At 40.3% G+C, this 12,214-nt stretch overlaps 1 protein-coding gene across 1 annotated transcript; it reads left to right on the top strand.

The window, feature by feature from the left end:
* The first annotated feature begins 663 nt into the window (after window positions 1-663).
* On the top strand, window positions 664-10,003 carry LOC146660333 (protein phosphatase 1D-like). Its single transcript, XM_085420148.1, has 6 exons — window positions 664-1,342; window positions 3,101-3,329; window positions 5,593-5,717; window positions 5,839-6,020; window positions 6,265-6,492; window positions 7,829-10,003. Exons 1-6 carry the CDS (start codon window positions 826-828, stop codon window positions 8,264-8,266), a joined length of 1,719 nt encoding a protein of 572 aa, XP_085276274.1. The 5' UTR covers window positions 664-825; the 3' UTR covers window positions 8,267-10,003.
* Window positions 10,004-12,214: the final 2,211 nt, after the last annotated feature.

Below are 12,214 nucleotides of genomic sequence, written 5' to 3'. Positions count from 1 at the left end.
TGAACAAGAACTTGGTGACAGTGGAAAGGAAAAACTCCTTTTTAACAGGAAGCAAAGCGGGGTAGAACCATGGAGGGAGACAAAACTATTTTTTTTCTATTTCTTTATTTTTTTTGTAGAGTATCTCTAGTACTATAAGCTTTTGTTACAGCCACCATCAAATTACGTGCAGTTAATACTTAACTAGTTTGAGTGGGACACAGTTATTTTAGTAAGTAATTTTTTTGTGAATTGGAAACCTTTACCTTGAAAAGCACAAGGTTTTTTGGCTTTATTTCAGATCGGTTTTTGATAACTGAGACCAAAACCTTGCATAACTTCCAGTTATGTTTAAATGTATTTTCCCAATTTATAGAAACTGAAGCTTCTGAACACATAGTCACTGATAGTCCGGTTATTAATAAATAATGTTTAATGAGTCTACTTTTTGCCATCTTAGGGTGATTTGCTACAGCCAAATAAAGAGTCGGCTTTTGAAAATTATTTATTGTTACCACTATAATACCAAAGCAAATGTTTCAGGTATAATATAACATGAGCTTGTCGTTGCGAGGTTTTCGAGCTGCCATGAAGGCAGCACGACAGGCGGGAGTGCCATGCGAAGTGTCTGAGTTGATGCATTTAAAGAGAGAGAGGGAGAGAGAGCGAGTAAAGCGACGTCATTACGTACAGCGGGACGTAGCTGAGAAGATAAACAAAAAAGGCAGGAAGCCTTCGGCTACACAATCGCGGCAAAATCGGTTTAAAATTTTAGCTTGGAGCTGCAGTTAGCAACTACATGCAGCCTTTTATTGCTTAGGTACGTGCCACACGGAGTTCACAGTCATGGACGACGCAATGATATTCCGTATGAGTGCATTTTCCGAGCAAGGAGGGAGAAAATACATGGAGGATGTTGTCGAGATAAGACTCGAGTACGAGCCGACGCCGACGCCAGCCGAAGATTATCCAAATTCTCAGAGACACGGGGGACCGGGGAAAGCGGAAAGTGAAGCTATCAAACAGACTCAGAGTGAGACCCACGGACACGAGGTTTCCGCCGAGTCGAGTCCAGCTACTGCAGCGTGGACAGAGAGTTTATCAGACGGGAATAGCGACAACATCAGTGCACCAACATCAGACCAAAAAGACGCGGAAAATCTAGTTGATACTCGAAGGTCCGTGGCGTTTTTCGCCGTCTTCGATGGCCACGGGGGCCGAGAAGCAGCGCATTTCGCCAGGGAGAATCTGTGGGGTCTGCTGAAAAGGCAACGGGGGTTTTGGTCGAAGGATCACAGTGAAGTGTGTGCCGCTCTACGGAAAGGCTTCATCGCTTGCCACCACGCAATGTGGAAAGAGCTACGTGAGTCATCCAAGTTATCTAACTTGCACTTTATTCCCTCATATTTTTTCGCTGGTGATCTTTATTGCAGCACGACGGGCATAAAATCTAACAATTACGAGTATCGGCATCTTAGATGGCAAAATGCTGTCGCGTGAGGCAGCATCCCACTCAGCTGGTTGCTGGTGGCTCCCCCGACGGCCAATCCCGTTACAATTAACAGCGAGCTGTCATCTGACCTCGACTCAGCCTTCGAGGCTGTCACAATATGATGTAGATATGATAGGATGCAAAGACATTAATGGATTGGATTTATATAGCGCTTTTCAAGGCACCCAAAGCGCTTTACAATGCCACTATTCATTCACTCTCACATTCACACACTGGTGGAGGCAAGCTACAGTTGTAGCCACAGCTGCCCTGGGGCCGACTGACAGAAGCGAGGCTGCCATATCGCCCCTCTGGCCAACACCAGTAGGCGGGAGGGTAAAGTGTCTTGCCCAAGGACACAACGACCAAGACAGAGAGCCCGGGGATCGAACCGGCGACCTTCCGGTTACAGATGCGCTTCCCAACCCCCTGAGCCCGGTCGCCAAATAAATTAATGGTTAAAACGCAGGGAAAATACTGTTTTAGAGATAATTTTTCAGAGATAATATTCATAGTTTCATTATTTTTGATAAATGGAATGAAATGCAATTAACCACGAGTCAATGTTCAGTCTTTCCCAAATAGCATGGGACTGCGGGTTTTAAAGTATATATGGTAAGATGAGCTTTATGGGACTGGATTTTTTTTTCAAAGTCAAAAAACAGTTTTCAGCTGTGTGCCCCCCCCCCCCCCCCTTAAAACACAGTCACACACTCTCTCACACACACACAAACACACGATCTTCATTTCCTCCTGTAGGTGCTGTAAGAAGAGGTCACGAAGATGCAAAATCCACAGTTTCCTGTGGTTTCCCTAAAGGTTATAAGGCAGCGTAGAGGTTTTTATAAAATTTTATTTCGGGGTTCAAAAGTGAACATATGCCTCTCATTCTTATGCAAGCTGACCTTGTAATTTTTCTTTTTATGTAGTAGGCTGTTTTAGATATGAGCTTTCCAACTGTGATTCTGCCTAGATTTCTAATTCAGTTTCTTTTTTTGTTTTTCGATGCAGGGAAAAAGCAGGCCTGTATTTTTCTGTTTGTTTGTTGTTTTACAGTCAATGCATCTGTTTTTATTATCATACAATATTAACAAAAAGAAAAAAAATACTCTTGCGTGCGACTTACGCAGGGAGCAGCTCCATTGGGAAGAGTTTAACGTCATTATTTTCCAGTGCAACTTTAGGGGAAACAAACAAAACATATACCAACATTGATAATGGGACTCAATGAACTCAATTAAAACCATTTAAAACCACTTCCCTTTAGTTCTGATTGTGCTAACACCTTTATTGGATCAGCTTTTTAACTCACTGAAGCTTCATTCAGACTTGTGAATCTCTGTAGAGCCAACCGCATAACCTACATCAGCTTAAGGTTTTTATTTACAACTTATCTAAGGCATAGATTTAACACACAAACAGAAATCCACTGTTAATCCTTGCATTCGTTATAATTCTATGCTTCATAGGTCTGGAGTAAGTTTCTAAGTATCATATTCATAATGTTAATGTAACTTCTGCTTACCTTTTAATGTAACATTTCTTGTTATATTGGTACGCTTGTCTAGATTTTTTGCTAAGTGGTCTCAGAAAGCTGACTTACATTTGACTTTTCTTTTCCCCTTACAGCTGAGTGGCCAAAGACTATTACCGGGCTGCCCAGTACATCGGGCACCACAGCTAGTGTCATTGTCATCCGTGGGGTTCACATGTATGTTGCCCATGTAGGGGATTCAGCTGTAGTGGTTGGAGTGAAAGAAAATGACTCTGACATCACGCTCCAGGCACTTGAAGTAACACAAGACCATAAACCTGAACTTCCTAAAGAGAAGGAAAGGATTGAACGACTTGGTGGCAGGTGAGTCATGAACAGAACCTCAGAGAACTTCTTCTGTGAGGAACTTGTCAAGACTACAGAGTTAGAGGCTCTGTCAGATAGCCAAATAATAAATGTAAGGTGGCTCTCGCTCAGGAGGTAGAGCAGGTCACCTACTAATCAGACGGTTAGTGGTTCTATCCCCGTCTGCTACAGTAGAAAAGCACTATATAAGAACCAGCCCATTTACCATTCAAATCCAGGCATTTGTTCAGTTCCAGCATTGCTGATCTTCTGTCAAGCTTAAATGTCTTTTGGATAACTTGTCCATGTATTAAACACCTTTTGTTACCAATGTCTGAAAATATTTTAATGTCTCAGTGGGTGGCGTCTTATACCTTTAAGCCACATGTTGGCTGGTTGGCTTCTCAGTGGAAGTTCAAAAGCTGTCTTGATTGTGCTTGTTCCTAAACTGGCTAATGATAATGCAGAAAAGGAGTCCGTTAATCATGAAATAAACATAGCCAAGTGTGCTTGGTCCCAGCATAAAATAGAATCCATTTAGCATTTTTCAATTGGGAACTTTAGAAACCCTGCTAAGGCTAGCTAGCTGCTGCTTCAGCTATTGAGCAATTTGCATTGGTTGCATATTACCGGTAGATAATATTACTTTGCATTAACCAGACGATAAACAGTGTTATTGTGTTATTATAGTGTTATTATATTTCTTTCTTGTTTGTCTGTACAAATACGTGTGTGTGTGTATATCTACACATATATTCGTATCCGTAAATGAAAATACATGTAGACGAGTATATATTGGTTTTTTTTTGTTTGTTTGTTTTATTATGTCTGAAATAAATAAAGATACATACATACATACATACATACATACATACATACATACATACATACATTATTGTAACCCTTCAGACCAAATGGGTATGGCTATTTCGTCCAAACTCTTGAGACTGAACTGATACATCAGCTTGGGATTTCTCAAATCAATTTTTCTAACTTTAGCTGGCAGTTCTCATAATACTGACTACACTAATCAGACATTCTATTAGGTACACCTAGTTGGTAGTGGACTGGAGCCACTTTCACCATCAGAACTAAAAAGTCTTCATGGTATAGATTCAGCAACCAAACATTCCTCAGACATTTCGGTCCTTGTTTACAAGATGAGCATCACAAATTCAGCCATAAGCATCTAGATACATTGTTCTAAAGGGATGGACATGTTCATCAACGGTATTCAGGTTGCCTGTGGTGTTTAAATGATGCTCACTTGGCACTAAAGGGCGCAAAGTGTACCACAAAAACTTCCCCCACACACTATTGCACCACCAGCAGCCTGAATCACTGATACAAGGCAGGATAAAACCATGGTTTAGTGTTGTTTACATCAGATTCTGACCCTAACATCCATGGGTTGCAGGAAAAATCAAGGCTCTTCCAATCTTTTCTTGTTCAGTTTTGCTGAGCCCAGTGAACTGTAGCCTCAGTTTCCTGAGGCTTCTTAGCTCACAGGACTGTCACTGGGTGTGGTCTTGTGATGCTGTAGCCCATCTACTTCAGAGTTCAGTGTGTGGTCGATTTAGAACTGCTCTTCTGCATCATCTTTTTCTACCTTCGTTATAACCAGTGGTTATCTGAGTTAGTGTTGTCTTCCTATTAGTTTGACACAGTTTGGCCCTTTTTTTTGACACCAACAAGGCATTTTGACCCAGTGAACTGCAGCTTGCTGGATTTTTTTTCTTCTTTTATGGGGAGGAACCTCTGTATAAACCCTAGAGATAGTTGTGTGTGTGATCCTAGTAGATCAGCAGTTCCCGAAATACTCAGAACCCCTGCCACGTTCAGAGTTACTTAAATCACCTTTCTTCCCCATTCTGAAGCTTGGTTTGAAATTCAACAGTTCGTGTTGAGCATGTCTACATGCCTTAAACATATTGCATTTGTACTATGTGACTGACTGATTAGATATTTGCATTAACACTCAGGTGTTCCCAACATAGTGGACGATGGGTGTATCTATAGCTATCTACAGTAATAGTCAGAGGGTGTTTGGCCAGCAACTTGGAACTAACTAGATGTGTTTTGTTTTTTTTGATCATGCCCAAATCAGCCTAACTGGCATTGTGCAGGATTATATCTATCATTACTGTGTGAACACAAGCTGCAATTAACTGCAAGCAGTAGAATGATGACTGCAGTTCACTTGATGCGTGCGGGTGTCATTAATAACAATGATTTTGAGCAAAATCTTGTATTGAAGCGTTTCTTTGTTTTATTTTTGTAGTGTAATGAAAAAATCTGGGGTGAACCGTGTTGTGTGGAAGAGGCCCAGGCTGACCCACAATGGCCCTGTGAGGAGGAGTACAGTCATTGACCAGATCCCTTTCCTGGCCGTAGCCCGATCCCTTGGTGAGAAATTTAACTCTTTATTTATGAGATGTTTAAATGTAAGTGCACGATGTGAGTAATGGCCTTTTTTTTTTTTTTTTTAATCTATTCCCACTAATTATAATTTCTTGTGTGTTGACAGGTGACCTCTGGAGCTATGATTTCTACAGTGGAGAGTTTGTGGTTTCTCCTGAGCCTGATACCACCGTGATGACCCTTGACCCCAAACGACATCGCTACATTATTCTCGGCAGTGATGGACTGTGGAACATGATGCCACCCAAGAATGCTGTTAATATGTGTTATAGTCACGACAAAATGGTGGTACGTAATAGTACCATTTTAATATTTTTACGTTATGTTTAATGTTATGTTTACATGCAGTATAGTGGTTTGGAATTTAAAACGGTTACAACGTTTCTTAAGGTAGATGCCTGCTATACTTATTAGAGTGGGGCAGTTTTGAATTGATTTTCACACTTTCACCTCAAGTAAACACAATTTCAATTAAAGTGGTATCACTGGAAACCTGAAAACATTGATTCTCTTTATCTCTTAATTTATTAAGGGGCCAAAGGGAATGTCTTGTGCCCGCCGGCTGGGATGCACAGCTCTGTTGTTTTGGAAGGAACGCATGCTCCGTGCAGATAATACGACAGTGATCGTCCTAGCCCTACAGGAACGCGGTGGCCCACCTATCCCTATGCATCGAGATGAGATTGTTGTCGACATGGCTACAGGAATTGACCACGTTCCTGGCCCAGGGACGACTTATAACACATGTGAGGTCCCAAAGGTCAGTGCCCTAGCTTTTCTTTAGCCTTTTCCTTTTGCTCTGTTTCCATTAAAGCATATACCCAGTGTGTTCACAGTGTGTGTTTGTCTTTGGCTATTCACTGTATTGTCCTCTATATATATATATATATATATATTTCAGTCCATTTTTTTAATTATCATTTTAATACTTTCACCAGTTGGAATATGATTATTGGTAAACACCTAGAGAAATTAGCCAAAGGTCACACAATCAGTTTCCATCAGAAGATCGATGGTTTACCAAATCACTTTTTGTTTTCGGGGCCCAACAGGCGGAGCATGAGGATGGCATGTTTTATGAAGAAGATGAGGTATTTGGAGAAGAACATGAGGGATGGACTTGCCTGGAGTGGTAGTGAGGTGACTGACTCAGCAATGAAAATGTGTCAAAAATGATTAGCCCATGATTTGCCCTTCTCAAGATCCAGGCTGGTCTTACTGAATCTGATAGGAAAACGCAGCTGTTTGGACCAAAGGATGATTACATCTCTGTACAACCAGTTAAGCTAATTTGTTCTGAAACACTGGTATTATTACCTCCAATGTAGCGCTTTTGTTTATTTAAATCTGTTCATTGGTATTTACCAGAACATTACTGACAAATGAGCACCAGTGGTGGGAGACGGTGAAACGGCTGCTGTTCTCAGATTATTCCCAGGTTGCACTGGCACAACAGCTGGCATCAGTCTAGGAATTGTGTTACAAGTTTCTGTCAAAGATCTTATTTAAAATGTCAAATTTTTCAGTGTTTATTGACGCCAGTGCCTTTAGCATCCTTAAAGTCAAGAAGACGGTAACCCTGATGATGATTGAGTTTATGATATGAGCGCTTTTACACATACTCTGAACTGCAGCTCATCTAACGCTGTGAGATGGCATTGGGAGAGTATATTTACACTTCCAGAGAAGATGATGATTGTTAAAGATGACCAGTTTATTTAGGCGGACAGATGGAAGACGGGGATTTTTAGGACTGCATTTACTCACCTTTATCATTCTTTCAGATGCCAGTCATATATCGATATTTACTGTTTGCATCATTTGCACATTTATCACATGTGCATGCAATACACATAAAACTCAGTGTAGATTCATTTTTATATCTCTGAGTTTGTCTCCATGTCTCCATTCATATAATATAGCTTCCATGAGTCCATCTCATTTTTAGCCGTAAGTTATTAAATGGCAAATTTTTTGTTTGTTTTGTTTATTCTTGACAACTGTGTTTGGATTTCAAAATAAAAGTACTTAGTTTTTGGAATTCTATTTAATCACTCAATAATAATGCTAACTTTTTAATTTTCGCTTTATTTCAGTGGAGTGGTGAACCACTGAATGTTCCCTCGCCTTTCAAAGAAAGTTCCACAACTCTGGAGCAGGCATTTGGGTTTTACGAAGCCGCTTTCTGTGCGACCACACAGCTCTTACCCGACATCGACTCCGTCGGGGACGCGCTGCCCCCTTCAGACGATTCAGCCAATGTTTTTGAAAAGCAAGACTCGACCACGCAAATGGACTGTGCTACTTCCCCTCCGCCAATAAAAAGGTCTCGCCGCTGTTCGCACGTCTCCCCAGAACTCAAAGGTCCTCATCGTCGGCTCGGCCGGCCCCCCAACAAAGGTTTGTCCCCAAAGACGCCTCACGGCGAGACGGAAAACGAACAGTCCCTTCAAACTCAAAGCAGAGAAAGAAGCTCCTCTGAGGAACGCAGCATCCTTTCACAGCACCACAACGCTGCCTTGTGCGTGTGCTGAATCTGGTCTCATACACAAGGTGGTTTCTGGCCGCGACGCTGAACTAATGAACTAATGATGTGCATCGTGTTGACTTTGAACCAGGTGTGCCACAGGCCTATTCCTAAATGTATAATTTTACTACAAAGTCCTTTTTTTCCTTTTGTAAATATGTCAGAAATTGTGAATATGTTATTCCTTTATATTTTTTTTGCCCCCACTTTGTGTTTGAGTTTTGATTTGCCCTGTTTACGCTACCGAGTGTCATACTTTTAAGTTTGTACAATATATTCATAAGCCAGCTAATGGGAGATCAGAAAATCTGGCACAACATCAGTTCAGCAGAACTGTTAAGCATGTGATCCTCGAGATTTTTAATCAACTGTTCATGAACTATTGTAGATTGTTTTGGTTTTTTTTGTTGTTGTTTTTAACTTGGTGGATGGTATTACATGCTAGCCTTTGTTTGACTAGATTTAATATTTCACATCAGTTGTTTGGATCCCTGCTGAGTTTAAATGTGCTACTGACTCAGCATCTGGAAAGGGTTCAGAGCCAGTTCACATCAAATGGGGAGGCTCAGGTTCTGTGTATTCACTTGGAGAGATGCCTCTAGTACTTATTATTCTTTAGGGTTCAAGCAACAGGTGTGAGGAAATTATGCAGGTTCTGGGTTTTAATCTGTATTAATTATGTGCTGTTATGATCACAGCTTTTACTCATATGATTGATGAATTTCATGCATAGCTTGTGTTGTGTTAAAGGCTAACTTCACACAGATTACATGTTCTCATAATAGTTTGTACACAATTTGAGTGAAATGGTCATTTACTGTTTTCGAGTTCTTTTTTTCCTTTTTGGGTTTTCCTATTGTTCTGTTCCACTCGCCTTAATTTATTTTTATTTATCATTTGGCCAATTAAATGACACTTTTGGACCTCTTTACAACTTTAATAAAGGCAGCTAAAGAGGTTATTGACTCGAACGGGTGTCTACGTATTGGAAACGCCAAGCACACTACCTGTTCACTAGGCACTAACAACTTCAACATGTCTTCCTCTTTGTTGTTCTATACTGTATTCTTTGTATATGCATGGTTTTGCATCCGCAGCTTGTTTGACTCTGCGAAGGCAACACTTTATGTTCCATGAGTTGACTACATTAAGTGCCCGATTCATGGTGTTGTGTTTATACGGCAGCTCAGCAAAAGTCCCGGCTCATTCGTTGCCTTCTTTTTCCATTTTAAAATGTCATGGATGCCTTAGCACAGACGAGTCCGACGTGCTCTTCACATTATATTACATATTTGGGAACCGAACTGGTGACAATCTCTGTGGCCCAGCCTCGAACGCCACACACCTTCAGTTAGTCTAATTAGTCGTTAGTCTAATTCTACCATTTGCACTGCATCACACTAAATCTGCTCTGCGTGGTTAATATTTTGTTCCTGTTACTTTGAGCGGTTTGTTCGTTTTTGTACGGTGCGTCAATATGCAATAGAAGTTTGTACAGTACATTATTATGCAAAGTAATCGGGGTGTTTCAGGAGTCTGGCATGCTCAGATCTATTCAATGTTTTGTGACGTGTCCAGATGGGTGTTAATGGGCATGTGGTGTGTTATGACAAATTAAAATGCTTTGGTCTGACTTTGTATCCAAATGCTGCCGGTTTTCAAGATTTAACTGTGTAAGTTACAGACTTTGAAAGTTGACTGGGTATAAAGTGTTTGCGTGTTGTAATAAAGTTCTCATTTTTCACACAGCGTCATCATTCAATAATTTCCCAACTTTGATAACTAGATTAGCTGTTTGGTAAAGCTGCTTAATCAGTAGACATTTGTGCACAGTATATAGTCTTGAGTTAGCGTGGTGCTGAGATATACTGTAGAGGGGGAGAAGAGAGGTAATAGACCATGCATTTGCTGCTATTATCCAGTAGATGGTAGCAATGTAAAGGGCTTGAATGCCATCTTTACCAGACAAATTGGGTATCTCTTATATAAATCCCACAGATCTAAATCACTAATATATATGACTTGCAACGTGGCTCTTTATGATACAGTTTTTGGACAAATAATTTCTTGTTGAACCTCTCTTTTTAGATGTTCAATAAGAAAAGTGGTCAAAAACATGGACTGATAAGAGCTACAGTTTTAGGACAAAAAAAACCCAAACTCCCAACATGGTGGAAAAAAGGTTGGTTTGACTTTGCAAATGCTTTGGCTGTCCAGCATTTTTATACCTTTTTAAAAGGAAAAATACATGGAAAAAACAGATTTCAATACAGGATTGTGCTAATTTACGCTATTTTAATATATGTTGTTAAATAGGGGGATTTTATTTATAGTTAAATGTAATTTCTCATACTACATGCCATCATTTATATTTAGAAAGAAACAAAGTCTTTTGTAGTAACATGGACTCTGACACACTCTCTACTTTGCATTTCACTTACACGTTACAGACATCAGATCCATGATAGCGTTGTGTTGACTTAAATATTTCATCGACTGTCAGCTCGGCATCTGCTGACCCACCTAACACGCAACGTTTCCCTTTTACTGCAGTCTGTCGCTGTACATCAGCCAGCGAAGCATCACTGTGTCCACCGCATTTCTCTCTGCTCCGCCTGTCTGAATTTCTTACAAATAAGCATGATCAGAGCCAGTCGAGGAGGGCAGTGGAGAGCAAACTGGATGTGACAGCTACAGGAATGTCGTTAAGTGCATTTACACAAATGTTCTACACTATTGATGCACTTGCATATTTCCAGGTTATGCTTCTTCCTTAAACTCCACTGTGTTTTGGAGACTAATGTACTTTTAGTTTTGTACTTTTCACTCTGACAGTTATAGTTGCCAGTTAATTGCTATCTAATTTATAAAAAAGGGGAGCAAAGACAATACTAAAAGTCAGACATGTCCTGCTAGAAGAAAAGGAACAGAGAAGATCAGGTACATCTGTTCCATATTCCAAGGAAATCTGGAAAAAGTGAGGAGCAAAAAATGCCATGAATACATTCAAACTGCATCTCTAGTCTGCAAATGTCCCCTTTTATTCATTCCTTCCCCCATACTGTTGGTTTGGTCACTATTAGAACAGGATTTTTGAAGGGTTGCTGCCATGAAGGGTACCATCCTCACCAACTTCCGATGCACTTCACAACAGGCCTGGAATAAGACAGAAAAACTCAGTTCAGAAAAGAACTCCAAAGATTACTCGGAGTAGGAGGAAAGAGTTCAAACTTTCAGTCTCATAGGCAGATGCGGTTGCAAATTTAAGTGAAAACCTGAGTGATTTAGTGGAGAAGCTCCTATAAACAACTTGAAGCTCAAGCTTTTCTGGCAGCAATCAGTCCCCCAGTGGCTAGCAGACATTATTTATAATGTGATTTTCTTTAGTTTATCTCCCAAACTCTTTCATGTGTGTACATAGTACAATCTACAGCAAACATTTACATGTGCTGAGTAATCTTGCACTTCATTGTCATGTGTCACATGAAATTCCATTGATTAACTTAGACTTTTGCTCACCTGCCACCTTCACACTCTCACTAATTGACTTGTTTCTCTCCAAGTGTCCCGTCTCCTTCGGGCAGCATCTCAGCAGACCTTTAATGGCTTGCCCTGCGCCACTCTTGGGAGGCTCTAGAGTAAGTGTTATGACGAGAGTGACTTCTCCACATGATGTAAAATGACGTGCCCTCATTTTCTCCCCCTGGTCTCTCTCCAAACAATGTGTGCTGGATTGTGTTCAAATACTGTTTGAAAGATAAAATTTGATCTTTTTACTAGTGTAAAAATTAGACTTGGATAGTTTTCCAGTTTTCCATAATAATTATAAGTCATCATTATTTGATTTATTCATCAGATGTCCTAAATTATTACTGCCTTTTTAAGCCTGCTTAGTAGCTTTGATTAAAGGCACTGTCCTATAAATCATAAAGTCTCCACTTATGCTTCTTAACTG

This window comes from Rhamphochromis longiceps, linkage group LG10, assembly GCF_057381845.1.
Source record: "Rhamphochromis longiceps isolate RC_006_pf linkage group LG10, R_longiceps_female_GT1.1, whole genome shotgun sequence".
In the NCBI taxonomy this organism is placed as follows: Eukaryota; Metazoa; Chordata; class Actinopteri; order Cichliformes; family Cichlidae; genus Rhamphochromis; species Rhamphochromis longiceps.
The sequence above is the reverse complement of the archived record's forward strand: the minus strand, read 5'-3'. Positions and strand labels throughout refer to the sequence as shown.